The 18,781-nt window shown below is 44.7% G+C and overlaps 1 protein-coding gene across 1 annotated transcript in view; it reads right to left on the bottom strand.

The window, feature by feature from the left end:
• Positions 1 to 18,781, bottom strand: part of kiaa0586 (KIAA0586 ortholog) — a 129,402-nt gene that overhangs the window by 74,910 nt on the left and 35,711 nt on the right. Inside the window, 2 exon segments of the mRNA XM_029687723.2 lie at positions 1,269 to 1,427; positions 2,948 to 3,167. Coding sequence (XP_029543583.2) covers positions 1,269 to 1,427; positions 2,948 to 3,167 — 379 coding nt within the window.

Raw genomic sequence — 18,781 nt, forward strand, 5'->3', positions numbered from 1 at the left:
TTCAACTTTTTGTCGGCTGGGCTTAGCTATTTAGGTCAAAACCATTCAGAAGCATAAGAGGAGTACAATAAAAGAAGAAACCATTACACTCCAGTTTGATTCTGGCTTTAATAACTGTCACTATTGGGCGACAGGCAGCGGTGAGAGAGAATGCTAGCCAGGCTCTTGCATCTGCTGCATCCACGACCAATAGCAATAGTTACTCCAAAATCACCTTTTTCCTGTGCTGATGAAAGAGACAGAGAGATAGGGACCCGTTCTGTTCCCTCTCTTCTTTCTCCCCACCCATCACAAGGCATTCCTTTCAGGCAGATCTGATACAGCTGGAGACCTTGGATGTTTCTTTCATCCTCCCCTCATCTTGTTCTCGTCTCGTATTCATATATTACATGAATCTGTGTGCCTGGCTGCCCCGCGTGGCTGCGTGGGGAGGAACAGACGACAGCCTTCCATCGTTCGCTAGCCGAGGGTCGTTTGTTTCAGCCTCGTGCTTCCCCGTCGCTTTCGCAAATAATGCAAAATCAAGACCACTTACACGGTTATCAGACACCATTTCCCGACTTTTGTGTATAAGCGGGTTATTTGTCTCGCTCGTTTCTGTGGGAAAGGCATTTTCACAGCAACAGTGGACTGCAGTAAAAGGGGGGAGGTTCGTCGTTGCTTTTCACATCTGCGCTGCTGACAGCAATTCAGTCATTCTGTCTGAAATGTGGCAACTGAAATAGTCTGGTGAGGTACAGCATGGAAAGAAGAAATTCCTTAGTTGCCAAGTCAATCCCAGAACCTGTAGAGAACAGGCATTGTGACAACAGCAGACTGACCAAACTTAGTCAGAATGCATGTCAATGAGTCACATCCAATAGAGTATTCACCCAACACACCAATAGGCTAGCACAGGACCAACCAACCAATGCGACAACTGTCATCATTACTCTTTCTCTCTGTAGAAAAAGCCAGAGTGGTTGAATAATAGGCTTGGGGAAATCTCTTTCTGCTCTAGCCATTGTGCATTCTCCTTTGGTCCATGTGTAAAACAGAGATAACAACACCACTGATTTATCGCTTTAAGTCCATAAAATGGGGACACAGCTGAGAATGCAGGGATACAAGTGTGGTATTGTGTCTGTCCGCTGCTTGGCGGTGGCTTGGTATGGATGGATGGATGGATGGCAACACAGACCGTACATTACAGAATGTAGGGAGGAAAACCTCCCTACCTCTTGAGGCTGGCACTGCAGAGGCAGGCAGGGGTTGCTATGGAAACCTACCATGGAGGCGCAGGGAGGAGGGTGGTGGTGCATGTTGGCGGGAGAGGAGATAGTGAGCTGCTTGCTGCTGCTGCTGCTGCTTGTGGTGTTGCTGGTCTTGGCTGATGCCGTCTCTCTGACAGTCTCTCTGCTCCCTGCAGCAGGAAAAGCCTCGGGAGCCTGGATGAGAAGGACAGTGGAACGCAACACAGGGTGTCTGAGTACCACCCGACTGACACAAAGTGGCGTTGGCTGGACATGTTTCTCTGACTCAAAGTCATACTGGAGGATCTGATCTCGTTGTAAGAGGCCACACTTGATCATTTGTGGGACACAGAAATGCTGTACTCATACATTTTCATCATGACCAAGCATTCACAAATGTCCTACACCAGCAGAACGGGCGACCATTAAATGATCGTGCCTGCCACTAAACCCCACGATAAAAGAACTACTGCATTAAAACCTGGTGTGACAATGACAGGCATTCCATTTAATCCAGACACACAGCGAAGGGACCTGGGTGTTACTGCCTATTCTGAGGGCAGAGAGAGAGAGAAAGACACAGAGAGAGAGAGAGAGACAGAGAGAGAGAGAGAGACAGAGAGAGAGAGAGAGAAACGTGCTTCCTTCCTATTCTTGCAGCCCACAGACAGACCTACAGACCAACAGGCGGACCGACTGACAGAGACAGAGAGACAGACAGGCAGGCAGACAGACAGCGGCAGGCCAAATAGCATTCACACCCTGCATCCTCAATTATATGCTAATGTATAATTTGCCGTGTGCTACATTATTCTAAGCTGATGGAATTTTTCAGCAGCGGCAGAGGCGTGCTCGGAAACTCAATGCCTGGTTGGCGCGGCGACGGGATCAGAGTGTAATAGACGGGAACAGGCGTCGGGCGGCTGTGGCAGCGCGTTCGTTGGGTAAGGATGAAGAAGTGTTGTAATTTATTAAGGGGAGAGGAGAGGGAGAGGAGAGGGAGAGGGTAGAAACAATAGAACACTGCTGTCTTGGTCATTGAAATACCAGACACACTCGTGTCTTGGCTTGATTTCATCAGTGGTAAAGGCACCAATTAGATTAGCAAAATCCCAAAGCTGAACACAGACGAGAGGATGATATTGGCCCACTTAGGGAAACAGGAAACGTCCTGACGGCTCTGTGTGTGTGTGTGTGTGTGTGTGTGTGTGTGTGTGTGTGTGTGTGTGTGCGTGTGCGTGTGTGTTGTCGGGGTGTCTCCCGTCGTTCAGAGCAATAAATGGGTACAGGGATAATCTCATTCTCCAGTCTGAATGTCTCCAATATGCCAATAATAGATTTAGGAGGAACTGAGCAGCACCAGCAATAACAGCTTATGGACTTGGTGCATTAGAATACAAAAGGAAAGTTAATGGAAAAGGCCACACAGAACTGGTGTAATGGGCAAGTCATTGTGAGGGCCGACAGCAGTTGACAGTTTTTCTCTTGACCTTGATTATCTTCTAGGGGAAAAGAAAACTGTTTGACAATAGTTTGGAGTTCCTCAAGGCTCTGTTCTCAGACCTCTTTTGTTCTCATTATATTGCTACCAGTAGAGGTTATTCAAGAAGGCTTAAAAAAAGTGCAGGGAAAATCTCTATATACAGTATTCTTGATAAGATAAACAGTTGATATTTCTTGACAGTTTATAGTTCCTCTCAGTCAGTCCATCTCACCTGCAGCAGGGTCTGCATCTCAGTTTTGAGGCGTCCCAGTTCCTGAAGTGTATCATTGGCTCGTTTCACGGCTGAGCTGGGTTGCTCAGGAACCCCAAAGGATGATGGGAGGCCTGGCTGGTGACCTCCTCCTCCTCTACCTTGGTGATTTGTGTCGCTGTGCTTCGCTAATGCTGCAATGACCAGCTCTCTAACCCCCTCTTGCTGGTGTTGGCCTTCCCTGTAAGGAAATAAAGTGTGGGCGTTAGATGAAGAATGCTTCTATTGTTCATTTTCTTGTCAGATGACACAAATTCCATCTTTGCAGGCAAAACTGTCTGCAATGCCAATGCTATGACATCATTACAACTTTGCAATGATGGTATTACAAAATCAGAATGTGCCCGCTGAACTTGGTCAGTTCATCCATTAGGAAAGTAGGAGAGGAGAGCCAGCCTTCCGTCTGGCCTGGAGAAGTGTTTGCCCTTCAGGGAAGAGGGCCAGAGTGGTGGCACAGCACCAATAACATGACTCACACATAGAATGGCTTCCGAGCAGACTACGTAATGCTGTTGCTAGATCGCCAAAGACTTAAATTGCATTAAGTGGCTGAGTCGAGTGAGTCCTGCTTTGGATGGAGGGGAAAGCCCATAGGGTCATTCAGAGGCAAATGAGGCCGGCTGTCTTGTTATATTGCCATACTTGGTTGAGACTCTAGCCCGCTACAATATCCAATAGTAACAGGCTGTTATTAGTGTATGAAAAAAACACATGAACTGTCCGTCCTTTTCCTGTACAGTGAGCCTCATTATTTACATTTCAGTTTCATATGAGTGATAATTGGCATACAATCAAATCCGTCTAATATTGGAGCTGAGAGCTGTGTTTACACTGGCAGGGATGGAGCCGATAATGAGTGGACTCCGAAGATCTGAGCGAGGGGGTTCATGGAGGTACAACCAAGGCCTCTCTGACTCTGTGCATGTGCTTCAAATGAACTGTTTTTATAGTGTAGGGTTGACAATTCATCGTGTGTTACTGACTGTGAACTCACTGGCTCCAATACTGCTGGGTCTGTCCAATTTTTTGAGAAATTAATCACACACACACAGACAGTTTCCATTTAACTTCATCATAGTAACATATTTGAAATGATACAAAAGCAACTTCATCCACAGTAGACAGACTGTTATAATCATCCCTGTCGGGTTCTACAGGCAGGAACAGAACCACCTACTGTGAATTGCCAAAACTGTCACACAAAAGTACTGCCATTGAAATCACAACGATCCTCTAGATTCTTTTGTCTTGTCATGTCGCAAAAAAATGGAAAAAAGTATTCCTTAATTTCTATGGTTTCACAGCAGGCGATGGAGACATTCTTGACGCTTTTCTGCATAGCCGCGGGAAGTAGTTAGATTTGGTTTTTTTTGCCCGCGCTGCAGACGGATATAGCTGTACGTTAATACAGGATACAAGTATAGGCCCTGTGCACTACTTTTGTCAAAATAAAATAATGTACAAAACAAAAAGAATGGAGAGAGAGAGAGAGAGAACACTGAGGCCTACACATTTTAATGTAGTGTATCCCACATTGGGAAGGAGGAAACGAGAGAAGATGCGAGAGAGGCTAGCTGACATGACATGTATGGCTCCCCCTGAGTCGTGCTCACAATGCAAAGGTCACCATTGAGTGGCAGAGGCAGCGCCCATCCTCTGGACAGGGTGTGTGTACTTATTTACAGTTCCCTCCTGAATTATTGGCAACCTAGGTAAATATGAAAAAAAAAATGGCTGTTGAAAAATGTCATTGTTGTTTATCAGCTTGATTTTACAATCAAAATATCATATGAATCTAACCTTTAATTTAGTTTTTTTTAAATCTACAAAAAAACAAAAAATCAATAAATATTTGTTTTATTCTAAAACATGCGTGTCACAATTATTGAAATTCTTATTAACAAAATCGAATTGATTAAGATTTTTCTTTTTAAAGTTAATCTGAGTCCTTGGGAACTCTTAAGTGGTCATCCATGGCTTCTTGTTTCTCTGGGGTATAAATATGAGGTGATACCCAGGCCAAACTCCCTTAGTCATCCATCAACATGGGATAGGCCAGAGAACACACAAATGAAATGAGACAAAAAGTTGTTGACCTTCATAAATCAGGCAGTGGCTCTAGAAAGATAGCTACACTCCTGAAAATACCCATATCCACTATTAGGTCAATAATTAAGAAATATAAAACAACTAGAGCTGTGATGAACTTGCCTGAAAGAGGAGGCAGGTGTATTTTGCCCCCAAGCACAGTAAGAAGGATGGTTCAAGTCGCATTAAAAATCTCCAGGGATCACAGTTAGAGAATTGCAGAAGTTGGTTACATCTTGGGGTCACAGAGTCTCCAAAACAACAATTAGACGCCAACTCCAAGCCAACAAGTTATTTGGAAGGGTTGCCAGAAGAAAGCCTCTGCTGTCACCAGAACACAAACGTAAGCGCCTGGAGTTGGTTAAATATCCATGGAACTTTGATAGGAATCAGGTTCTATTTTCTGATGAGACTAAAATTGAGCATTTTGGAAACAAACACCAGAGGTGGGTTTGGCATGAAAAGAGCCATGGTCATGCAGAAAATAATATAATCCCCACTGTGAAGTACAGTGGTGGATCTGTAATGTTGTGGGGCTGCTTTCCTTCCAAAGGCCCTGGTAACAATGTTAAGATACTTGTCATCATGGACTCCAAGTACGAGGAGATTTTAGGCCAAAACCTGTCTGCCTCTGCCAAGAAGCTAAAACTGGGTCATCTTTGGATATTCCAGCAGGACAATGATCCAAAGCTTACCTCTAAATCCACACGATAATGGTTCACTGACCATAGAATCAAGCTTTTTCAGGCCATCCCAGTCCCCTGACCTAAACCCAATTGAAAACCTGAGGGGTGAACTGAAGAGGAGAGTCCACAAGTGAGGACCAAGGACTCTGACGGATCTGGACAGTATCTGTATGGAGGAATGGTACAAAAACCCTTCCTATGTTTTTTCCCAACTCATCAAACATAGGAGAGGACTCAGAGTTGCTATCTTGGCAAAGGGAGGGGCTCACAAAGTTCTAAATATTTCTTTGAACAATTTAAACTAAATTAAAGTTTAGACTCATATCATATTTTGAGTGTAAGATCAAGCTGAAACGATGGCATTTTTTCACAGATTTCTTTTGTTCATATTTACTTAGGGTGCCAATAATTCAGGAGGCAGCCATATTTAACCGAACGGAGGGCTGCCGTGTGGGTAGCAATCATCCTGTCAACTTTTGGGAGCAGAAAGGGGCTCTGCACCACGCGTCTCTGCAGCACACGTCTAGCAACCCTGGAATCTTCACAGTACTGCCTTATACAATACCCAGGCCACTGGCCCTGCAGTCGCAACTTCATTCTGTAGGGAGGGGAAGATTTCTTTTTTTGACACAACTCAAAGAATCTGGCAGATTAGGAATGTTCTGACTCAAACTGACAAAGGACAGGATTTACTCTGGATGCGTAGCAGTGACAGGTATTGTGTACTTGACATTCCACTCCGTTCCAGGAGATTGTAATCCTAGCGTCCAGGCTAAAACAGAGAAGTATTGCTAGGACGGCAGCATCTCTACTCAGTATACTAAGTCCTCTATGGCGGTAGAACCATGCAAGTCAGATCCGCTGTGTAAGTAATAATGTATTCAATTTTTTTTTGTGCTGGGCGGGAATATGATACACATTGACATTTATGTAAACAACCGAGGAAAATGTATGCATAAATGATACAAGGTAAACTTCAAAGGGAAGGAGAATCTAACAACCTCTGACCATTATCAGACTTTTAGATCCATGGACTAACATGGAACATGGTGTAAATGTCAATCTTCACAGTGGCAACCCGTCATTCAGGGGAGGTGGGGGAGAGACCCACCTGTTTAGCTAAAAACAAAATATATACATGTTTTGCATGTTATTTTGGCATTAATACTTGTCACATATCAGTTTGCAAACAATGTAAAAAAATAAATAATCTAATAATCCTTGAGTTAATAAAGCCAAATACAAACATGGTCTTTTTTTGCTTTCTTGAGTAAGGCAGCTCCAAAATGCAGGTGTTTCAGCCTAGCTCAGTGCTTTCTGTGGTGGTAGGGCAGCCAGTGGAAAAATACGGAGCGTAGGGGTTGGTAATGTTCTCTAGTTGTGCCGTGATTGGCTCATTGTTCTGTCACTCATGGGGACACTACGTCACCATAAAATCTACAGGGAGAGTTCGAAAATTCAAGCCCCTTGGGTGCTGCCATTGAGTTATATTAGAAGTGCCCATCCAAGAAGGCTCAAGGTCATTGAGCACATATAAAATGAAGTCAAAACACGTTATATGTACCGTAGCTTTGATTGGACTGATCATGTCAACATCATACATTGAAAATCTTAGCTAGCAAGCTAGACAAGAAGTCAACGTCAATCTACAGTCATCCTTTTCCATCCTTGTCATATGATGAGAAATTATAGATAAAACATCAGTTCTCATTTGTACTTTGGACATAAACATAACACAACAATAACAAATTCAATAATGAGTGGTTTGGAAGGAATCAGTGGCTAACTGCAAGTGTTGCAAAGCAATCACTAGCCTTCTATTTAGTGGAGTGGGTGTATGGTCCAAGTCTGGGTTTTAAGGGTCTCTTTTACAAGCTTAAAAGGATAAACATCCATATGCCATGGGCCAGAAAAGGTTGAATACATTGGCCATGCTGTCAATCCAGCATGACTTCTGCTGCGTTCAAAACAACTGGAAACTCGGAACTGGGAAATCTCAGACTTCAGTGAGTTCAAGACAACTGGGAACTTGGGGAAAAAAAACGATTCATGTTAGTCCATACTGGGAAAATACGTTTTGAATGGTCATCCAACTCAGAATTCCAATTGATGTCATGATCGACCTTGTTTCTTTCTGAGTTCCCAGTTGTCTTGAAAGCACCATCAATCCAGAAAATGCCAGACTTTGATGACAAAAGACAGAATTTGCCCACAAGGACCGCTGCGCAACCTTCCTTTTCAAATGAGTACAGCACAACAAGATGAGTCCAAATATGTATTGTATGCTGCTTCATAAAATGATGTAATATGCCAGGGAAATATGTATACGGTAGCTAAGAAAGTAATACTAAGTGTATGTTGTGTAGTAAGCTGTTAGTAGCCCATGTGCCTCATCCTGATTATGTGGTCCCTTTCCCCCTCAAAACTTAGCCTACTGTTCTGACTTGGTGGTGCACATGTAGCACACAGCCTGTTTTAGAGAAATGTAATCATTGAATAATGAAAGAGCATTCATTGTCTGCGTATATGCCACATTTATTTATCCTATGGCTCTGACTTGGTGTACAGGGAGAATACTGTAAGAACGGCCCACATTCTGAATTCTGTGGATGTCCATTTCAAAAGGTCTGAACAAAGTTATATTGACTACATCCGTCCTAGCTCGCTCATAAATGTCTTAACCGAAATTACGGATTGCCGCGTATCCGCTCGTTGTCCCCTTATGCCATCGTTTGTACATCTGAATTGTCAGTAAAAACCACATTAGTTTGAGCAAGTCAGCCATATCAGGCAGTAAATGAGGCTGAATGAACTGTTTCGCTGCCAGACAAGGCTCCGCTGATAACCAGGTGTGGCAAGATAAGAATTCACTCCATGGTGCTGAATAGAAAGCTCTGCTGTTGAGACACCTTTATGTAGGCCCTAACAGTTAGTGGGTACCGTTAAAGTGTACCTTTATGTAGGTCCTAACAGTTAGTGGGTACCGTTAAAGTGTATCTTTATGTAGGTCCTAACAGTTAGTGGGTACCGTTAAAGTGTACCTTTATGTAGGTCCTAACAGTTAGTGGGTACCGTTAAAGTGTACCTTTATGTAGGTCCTAACAGTTAGTGGGTACCGTTAAAGAGTACCTTTATGTAGGTCCTAACAGTTAGTGGGTACCGTTAAAGTGCACCTTTATGTAGGTCCTAACAGTTAGTGGGTACCGTTAAAGTGTACCTTTATGTAGGTCCTAACAGTTAGTGGGTACCGTTAAAGTGCACCTTTATGTAGGTCCTAACAGTTAGTGGGTACTGTTAAAGTGTACCTTTATGTAGGTCCTAACAGTTAGTGGGTACCGTTAAAGTGTACCTTTATGTAGGTCCTAACAGTTAGTGGGTACCGTTAAAGTGCACCTTTGTGTAGGTCCTAACAGTTAGTGGGTACCGTTAAAGTGTACCTTTGTGTAGGTCCTAACAGTTAGTGGGTACCGTTAAAGTGTACCTTTATGTAGGTCCTAACAGTTAGTGGGTACTGTTAAAGTGTACCTTTATGTAGGTCCTAACAGTTAGTGGGTACCGTTAAAGTGTACCTTTATGTAGGTCCTAACAGTTAGTGGGTACCGTTAAAGTGCACCTTTGTGTAGGTCCTAACAGTTAGTGGGTACCGTTAAAGTGTACCTTTGTGTAGGTCCTAACAGTTAGTGGGTACCGTTAAAGTGTACCTTTGTGTAGGTCCTAACAGTTAGTGGGTACTGTTAAAGTGTACCTTTATGTAGGTCCTAACAGTTAGTGGGTACCGTTAAAGTGTACCTTTATGTAGGTCCTAACAGTTAGTGGGTACCGTTAAAGTGCACCTTTGTGTAGGTCCTAACAGTTAGTGGGTACCGTTAAAGTGTACCTTTATGTAGGTCCTAACAGTTAGTGGGTACCGTTAAAGTGCACCTTTATGTAGGTCCTAACAGTTAGTGGGTACTGTTAAAGTGTACCTTTATGTAGGTCCTAACAGTTAGTGGGTACCGTTAAAGTGTACCTTTATGTAGGTCCTAACAGTTAGTGGGTACCGTTAAAGTGCACCTTTGTGTAGGTCCTAACAGTTAGTGGGTACCGTTAAAGTGTACCTTTGTGTAGGTCCTAACAGTTAGTGGGTACCGTTAAAGTGTACCTTTGTGTAGGTCCTAACAGTTAGTGGGTACCGTTAAAGTGCACCTTTGTGTAGGTCCTAACAGTTAGTGGGTACCGTTAAAGTGTACCTTTGTGTAGGTCCTAACAGTTAGTGGGTACCGTTAAAGTGTACCTTTGTGTAGGTCCTAACAGTTAGTGGGTACCGTTAAAGTGTACCTTTATGTAGGTCCTAACAGTTAGTGGGTACCGTTAAAGTGTACCTTTGTGTAGGTCCTAACAGTTAGTGGGTACCGTTAAAGTGTACCTTTGTGTAGGTCCTAACAGTTAGTGGGTACCGTTAAAGTGTACCTTTGTGTAGGTCCTAACAGTTAGTGGGTACCGTTAAAGTGTACCTTTGTGTAGGTCCTAACAGTTAGTGGGTACCGTTAAAGTGCAAATAACATATTGTTTAGTGTTGTTGTGTAGTGGCTTTGCTGGCATGGAGAAGAACATTTAAAAAAAAGTTTTATTTGACCCTTTTCTCCCCAATTTCGTGGGATCCAATTATTAGTAGTTACTATCTTGTCTCATCACTACAACTCCCGTATGGGCTCGGGAGAGACGAATGTTGAAAGTCATGCGTCCTCCGATACACAACCCAACCAAGCCGCACTGCTTCTTAACACAGCGCGCATCCACCCGGAAGCCAGCCACACCAATGTGTCGGAGGAAACACTGTGCACCTGGCGACTTGGTTAGCGTGCACTGCGCCCGGCCCGCCACAGGAGTCGCTAGTGCACGACGAGACAAGGATATCCCTACCGGCCAAACTCTCCCCAACCCGAACGACGCTAGGCCAAGTCTCTGGTGGCACAGCTAGCACTGCGATGCAGTGCCTTAGACCACTGCGCCACCCGGGAGGCCTATAAGAACCTTTTTACATGTTAAAATCACCACTGCAATCACACAATGATGTGTCTGTTCTGCCCTCAGTTCTGCCCTCTGAGGGAGACCGAGACAGAAAGAAGTAGCAGCATTGGTTCCTTCATTTCCCTTTCGGGGGCGTTCTGTTCTCTTCCAATAAATAAACATTAAGGCAGAAAGTCATGCTGTGTGTCTGGTAGCGCTGATGTATCCCACTCACTAAGATGTTTTCAATCAGCCTTAAGACGCCTCAAAATGAGCTAATCCATTTGAAGAGCGAGAGAGTGGCTTGTTGATGCCAGCCTTTCTGATCTTGCTCAAATTGATTAGGGTGGAGATACAGGGACTCTGAGACAAAACGTCCTGTTAGAGGTCACCATATGCAAATGTCTACTCTCTCCCTCTCCCCTTCCATGGGAAATGTGTTCAAATAGAACAGATTGTTCAACTCACTCCGGCAACGTCTGAAACGGCACCCTGAAACGGTTAGTGCACTACTTTTGAATAGGGTGTTATTTCAGACACCACTTTTTCCTACAAGCTGTTGACAGGTGTGCGTGCAGCCATGTAGATGTGCCTGTGTGTAAAACCTGATCAGAAAATCATTATGGAGGTAAAGAAATGATGCCACGTTGATTTGATCATTTGATAATGTTATTATTTTTTTTTTTTAAGTCGATACGAGAACAAGATCTATATTACATTTCTGTCTTGTTATACAACACATCATGTTGGGTTGAAGCTAGAGGTCTTGGTCAGTCCTTCGCCACGTCTCAGTGATTTTTATACTAACGGATCTACTTGATTATTGTCGGCAGCTTCTTAAATTTCACCTCATGGTCATACATTGTCTTTCTCTCTGGTAACGAGGTAAGACCGTTCTGTATTGTACTGAGCACAGCCCGTTTCTCTAGCCGGCCCTTCTCTCCTGCAGAGGCAGGCAAACACACACACACACACACACACACACACACACACACACACACACACTTAAAGTGGAATCTGGTGGACAAAAGAGGGGAAGATACCTTCAACTAAAAGGGCTGAAAAAGATTGGGTTGTTGATGGAGAGATGACCGTGCCAGATGTGAAGGAGAGACTTCCCACTGCTTTCCCTTCCTCTGAAAAAGGTAGAACGAGGACTCGTCGCCATGGGGACAGTTTCAAATGTCTCTCTCTTTGTGAGTGCAAAGGAGAGGTGTCGAGACAATTCATATCCCATCCGTAAGCCAGATAAAGTATTTATAGATGGAACTATGACACGTGGAGAGTGGGTGTGAGGCGAGGGGGATGTCTTTGACAAACCAGTGACTTCAAAAAATGATGAATGAACCACAGAGAAAAAGCTGAAATGATTCAAAACAAAATATAATACATCCGGTGGGTTAGCTCTTAAAACATCTGTCTTTGTGAGTTCGACATGTGATCCTCCACCGCCCCCCGCCCCCTTGAACATTGGGATTATTTTGGCCACTTCCTAAAACCATCCTCATCCTGCCTTCAACATGCGGTCATTACTCCCACCACCACCAGAATAGCTGCTATTATCTTATCATTATCAGAGGCATATCAGGGAGCCTGGTGGTGGTGGTCTCACCCTCCACCCTCTCTGCTCTGGTGTTTTCACGTGCGTCTGTTGCTGCACCATCCTCCATCCAGCACAATTATATCCCCATTCCTCTACTTTGGCTGCCACAGCACCAGCACTCCCCCCAATCTCATTGAGACGTTATCATCAAGCAGCACACGTTTGAATTCTATGTCCAAATAAATCAAATCTACCAGATGTGACCTCATCTCCGTAGTTTGCGTTGATCACCTGATGCCCCGGCAGCTATTCTAGGAATAGCTGCCACTCCTCCGGCCCAATGTAGTTCCCTCTAGGGTGGTGTCATTGGTGTAACTCAGACTGTTGAGCCTGACTGTTTGCAGTGGCCAATGCCTTTGTAGTCAAAACCATCCAACATCTGTTTCATTTTTACACAAAAAGGCCTGGGTTTAGTTTACCCAATTTGTGCTGTGATATCTGGAGCCTGGACTATGAATAACATACTTTGATCACACAAACATTCATCAAACACATTTTATTCAACCCCAGAGCTCTGGGAAAACCGATTACTGGCTATTATGGGACCTAGGGCTGACCGGTATACCGTATTCTACAGTATACCGGTTTGGGTTTTTACTTGACCTTCTATAACGGAATTTGTTAAAAGTGATACGCAACTCCGGGAGTGTAGTATACGTTTATATAAATCAAATCAAATTTGATTTGTCACATTCGCCGAATACAACATGTGTAACCTTAGAGTGAAATGCTTACTTAGAAGCCCTTAACCAACGATGCAGTTTTAAGAAAATACAGAAAAAAAATAAAAAGTTTAAAAAGTAAGATAAGAAAAACAAATAATTAAAGCGCAGCAGTAAATAACTACAGCTGGGCTATATACAGGTGTACCGGTACAGAGTCAATGTGGAGACTATATACAGGTGTACCGGTACAGAGTCAATGTGGAGACTATATACAGGTGTACCGGTACAGAGTCAATGTGGAGACTATATACAGGTGTACCGGTACAGAGTCAATGTGGAGACTATATACAGGTGTACCGGTACAGAGTCAATGTGGAGACTATATACAGGTGTACCGGTACAGAGAGTCACAGGTGTGGAGACTATATACAGGTGTACCGGTACAGAGTCAATGTGGAGACTATATACAGGTGTACCGGTACAGAGTCAATGTGGAGACTATATACAGGTGACTATATACAGGGTACAGAGTCAATGTGGAGACTATATACAGGTGTACCGGTACAGAGTCAATGTGGAGACTATATACAGGTGTACCGGTACAGAGTCAATGTGGAGACTATATACAGGGGGTACCGATACAGAGTCAATGTGGAGACTATATACAGGGGGTACCGATACAAAGTCAATGTGGAGACTATATACAGGTGGTACCAATACAGAGTCAATGTGGAGACTATATACAGGGGTACCGGTACAGAGTCAATGTGGAGACTATATACAGGGGGTACGGGTACAGAGTCAATGTGCGTGGGCACCGGTGTTGAGGTATTTCAGATAATTATGACTAGGGTGGCTGGAGTCTTTAACAATTTTTAGGGTCTTCCTCTGACACCGCCTGGTATAGAGGTCCTGGATTGCAGGAAGCTTGGCCCCAGTGATGTACTGGGCCGTACGCACTATCCTCTGTAGTGCCTTGTGGTCGGAGGCCGAGCAGTTGCCATACCAGGCAGTGATGCAACCAGTCAGGATGCTCTTAATTATGCAGCTATAAATCTTTTGAGGATCTGAGGACCCATGCCAAATCTTTTCAGTTTCCTGAGGGAGAATAGGTTTTGTCGTGCCCTCTTCACGACTGTCTTAGTGTGCTTGGACAATGTTAGTTTGTTGTTGATGTGGACGCCAAGGAACTTGAAGCTCTCAACCTGCTCCACTACAGCCCCGTCAATGAGAATGGGGGCGTGCTCGGTCCTCTTTTTCCTATAGTCCACAATCATCTCCTGTGTCTTGAGTTTACTCCGTTTGATACTCGAGTCCTCTTTCTCCCTCTCCTGCTGCATGCACTCAAGGAGCGAGCAGTTGCTCGACCGCGGAGTCACGAGCACTTTCTCGCATAAGATGTTGGTGAAAACGATTCTGCTTTCCACAAGCCCATTCATTCACACTCAGGTGGTGTAGCCTTGTTCATCCTATTGTAGCCTGATGCCGACCCGGCTTTGTAGTCAGAACCATTCAACGTTTCCGCTTTATATGACATCAAAAGCCTGGATTTGGTTTAGCCAATTATTTTCAGTGGAGTCTGAACTGAAAGTACCATACTTTGACCACACACAAGTTCAACCACATTTCATTCAACCCCAGAGCTCTGGGCAAAGTGAAATAGGATATCATGAATGGTTATAGTAATTTCTTTCCATGCACTGATAAAAGTAGGGGTTGCTGAGAAGCCCCTTCTCAATGTAATTTAAAAGCAATTTCCCTGAATATGTCAGTGATGTGTTGGACCTTCAGGGTCCTGAACAAGAGGCAGAATTGACTGAATTTTCATGATAACGATGAAAAGGGAGGAAGTAAAATCAATGTTTTTATCAAGGTGGTCAAGGTCACTGTATGAATTAATGATGCTCAACATAGCAACTGTATCCCAGGGGAACAACGCAGCATGTGGGATCTCTCGTCTGCTGCCTCATTCTGAGGAGACACGCACGCACGCACGCACGCGCACACACACACACACACTAACAACCACAGAAACCCTGTTTGATCGGTGCAGCCATCATAATTCTGCTATTTTTCTCAGTAATTCATGACAAAAACAGTGTTGAACAGTAGTCATCCATTAATCTAGTGAGATGACACAAACACATTTCAAAGCACAAAACATGTATCTTGCCTGGTGGTTTTATATATATACACTGAACAAAAATATAAAACGCAACAATCTCAACAATTTTACTGAGTTACAGTTCACATAAGGAAATCAGTCAATTGAAATAAATTCATTAGGTTCTAATCTATGGATTTCACATAACTGGCGAGGGGAGCAGCCATGGATGGGCAGTCAGGCCCAGCCAATCGGAATGAGTTTTTCCCCATAAAAAGGCTTTTTTACAGATGGAAATACTCCTCAGTTTGATTAGCTATCCGGGTATATGGTCTCAGACGATCCCGCAGGTGAAGAAGCCGGATGTGGGGGTCCTGGGCTGGCGTGGTTACACGTGGTCTGCGGTTGTGAGGCCGGTTGGGCATACTGCCAAATTCTCTAAAACGACATTGGAGGCGGTTTATGGTAGAGAAATGAACATTAAATTTTCTGGCGACCACTCTGGTAGCCATTCCTGCAGTCAGCATGCCAATTGCACGCTCCCTCAAAACTGCAGCATTGTGCTGTGTGACCAAACTGCACATTTTAGTGTGTCCTTTTATTATCCCCAGCACAAGGTGCACCTGTGTAATGATCATGCTGTTTAACACCTGCCAGATGGATGGATTATCTTGGCAGAGGAGAAATGCGCACTAACAGGGATGTAAACAGATGTGTGCACACAATTTGAGAGAAATAAGCTTGTGGAACAATTCTTGGATCTTTGATTTCAGCTCATGAAACATGGGAAGAACACTTCACATGTTGTGGTAATATTTCCGTTCAATGTAGAATTAAGCTTGATTGATTGAGAGAGAGAGAGAGAGAGTGAGAGAGTGAGAGTGAGAGAGAGAGAGAGAGAGAGAGAGAGAGAGAGAGAGAGAGAGAGAAGCTGTGGAGTGGGTTAAAGGAGTCAGGGAGAGAAAGACTCAGAACAAAAAGGTATATGGATGCATTAGTATTCTACTCACTACTGTGTTCTGGCCACACAGCCCTCCCCTCATCCTAGCCCAGCGCTCAGCAGCTCACAGCACACACAACCCACCCACACACACACGCTTGTTATTAAAGCGCATCCGTCCGTCAGTCCCCCCAATAGACGCATTCCTCATTCATATTTATCTGTGTTAATATATAGCTCAAGCATTTTTTATGACTGTATAGGTCCTTTTTATTTAACAAATGGGGGCATGCGGACAGATGGATGCTGGCCATACATATTTATGTTTGTCTTGGAGTGTTTTTCGGGGGCGTATTTATTCTGGTGGCTGGCAGGCAGGCTGCTACTTAATCATAGAAAATGTGGATTTAGTTAGTCTCTCCCAAGGCAGAAAGTCCCAACTAAGCATTATGCTGTGCTGCTGGATAAAGAGGCTGGAATTATGCAGCGGGCATAACAGGCTCCTACTTCCTCCTAAATATAAACACATCATAATGGGGCTTCTTATCGCATGCCGCATCTCGGAATTTTAACCCATTCCATCCGTCCACATTGTGCTGCTGGGTCCTTGGGCTACTAACAGATTATCAACCCCCGTCCCTCCCTCTCCAAGTCCTCTGTCCCCAATTCAATGTATGAATATTGTAAATGAATACTCCTCGGTAACCGTGAAGAGTATGTTTTCGCACTACACATAAAGCCATGTGCGTATTACCACAACCAAGGAGGGTGTGCAAGGCCATTGTGTCTCATCTAACTAACTGCAATAATATGGCGCAGAGAGTTAGCTAGACAAAAGGACAATTGTGTATTTGCAATTCCAACTGCCTAAAATAGTTCAATACATTAACCCTTAACATACAGCATTGCAGAATTTCTAACTGGTAAAATCCTAACAGCTTCCAGATCTGCCCATGGTAAGGGGCGCCGTAGCCATGTGTTTTGGCTATGAACAGAACAGTACAAGCTGATTTAATAGCTGCAGATCGGTTTAATGGGGCAAGCAGGCAGGGAGGGACAGCCTAATATAGTGAGTGAGAGGCCTGCCTGCTTGTCAAAGGACCCGCTGTATTTAACAGGCTGTCTGGGAATGGGACTGTGACTGGCCGGGTATGGCAGGCAGAGTTATACTACACATTACAGGGAGTGGAACTGAACACGGGCCTGAGTACTGCAGAGCCAGAGACGCTCTTAAATACATCATATCTACTGCAGATTGGAAAAAAACACACTCCTCAATGAATGTCTTCACGCCACAGTGAGTCTCTCTGTCTTCACAGCCCTGTGCCCTGGCCTGCACTGCCAGGCTGGTAAAATACACCCACCCATCTATCCAAAAGCATTGGTCCTATCATCAAGTGCTGTGGTGATTCATTCAGTGGACGTGAACCTTAAGGGACGAAAAGGTCTGTTTTTGCCACTTCCTCCCGATTCCATTTTCTGTCCGTCTATCCCTCCCGTCAGTCCCCTCCTTGTTTTTCTCCACCTCAACATGTCCTCCTCTGTCCTGCATTTCAATTTCCTCTCCTCCCCTCTCAGAAAGACAAACGCTCACTTGTAAGAGGCATCTCCTAGTCCTCCCCATCACCGAGAGGATGCACCAGTGGCAGAGGCAGCAGCATATTAGCATACCTCAAAGGCGAGGCCAGGGAGCCATTACCTAGCAACAGAGCTGGCTGTGATTGGCTGAGGAGACATTAACTGCCAAGTGGGTTTGGGGTAGACTGGGACCAAGCGGCTAAATGAGTAAGCGGGGGGCTATTTCTGCCCGTGTCATCTCTGCTCGTCACATCAAAATGACATTGGCTGGCTGCTCCTCCCCCCCGCGCAGAGAACAGAGCAGAGACGGAGAGAACAGAGCAGAGACGGAGAGAAGCAGTGCAGAGGACACCAGAGCAGTCCTCCCATTGACTGACTGAGGCTGAAGGCGTAGCAGACCGGAACGAGCCGCAGTAGTAGAACCAGCGGCAACCAGACATCCATCTATCCTTCTGTTCTTTCTTTCTCTTGTGACCCAGCCACCATGGCTACAAACTAAGGTATTATATGATACTCCACAGCTGCTTTCTGAGACATAACGTCTCATTTCTTCCACAACCTCACCCGTCATCATAACACACCTAATAGAAAGTCGTGCCTGAGTCCTCTCTCCGCTTGGGTAACCCAAGAGGCTGTTAACCAAACAAACCCAACAGACCGGCCCTGTTCAGGCCATGTTTGGCGGACTGCTCCGGTCTCCCCTGCAACATTGGGCCAGAATTAGCCTGAACCACAGCTCTGTTAACATGACTGGTAGAACGGACAGAACTGGGCACACACACACGGTCAGACAGTAGGCAGTAGTGCTGTAAGATAGCAACTATTTACTTTTGGAACTGACCATCAGTATTCTACAGTGGTTTCCAAAGAGACACGGCAGTATGATGGACAAGGCAGTTTGGAGAGAACACAGCAGGTATACCACAGACGCTCTCTTATACCAGAGGCTTAAAACTTGGAAATGTCTGTTGCCTAGAAATACCAGAGACTAAAGTGTATCCACTGTCTTCAGGTAAACAGAGCGCAGGCTGTGGGGGGTGAGCAGTGGTCCAGAGAGGGGTGAGAGGAGGGGGGTGAACAGAGCTCCATTAATCACACTGGAGGGGGAGGCCGTACAGACGACAGACAGGCAGGGAGGCTGC

Source organism: Oncorhynchus nerka, linkage group LG18, assembly GCF_034236695.1.
Source record: "Oncorhynchus nerka isolate Pitt River linkage group LG18, Oner_Uvic_2.0, whole genome shotgun sequence".
NCBI lineage: Eukaryota > Metazoa > Chordata > Actinopteri > Salmoniformes > Salmonidae > Oncorhynchus > Oncorhynchus nerka.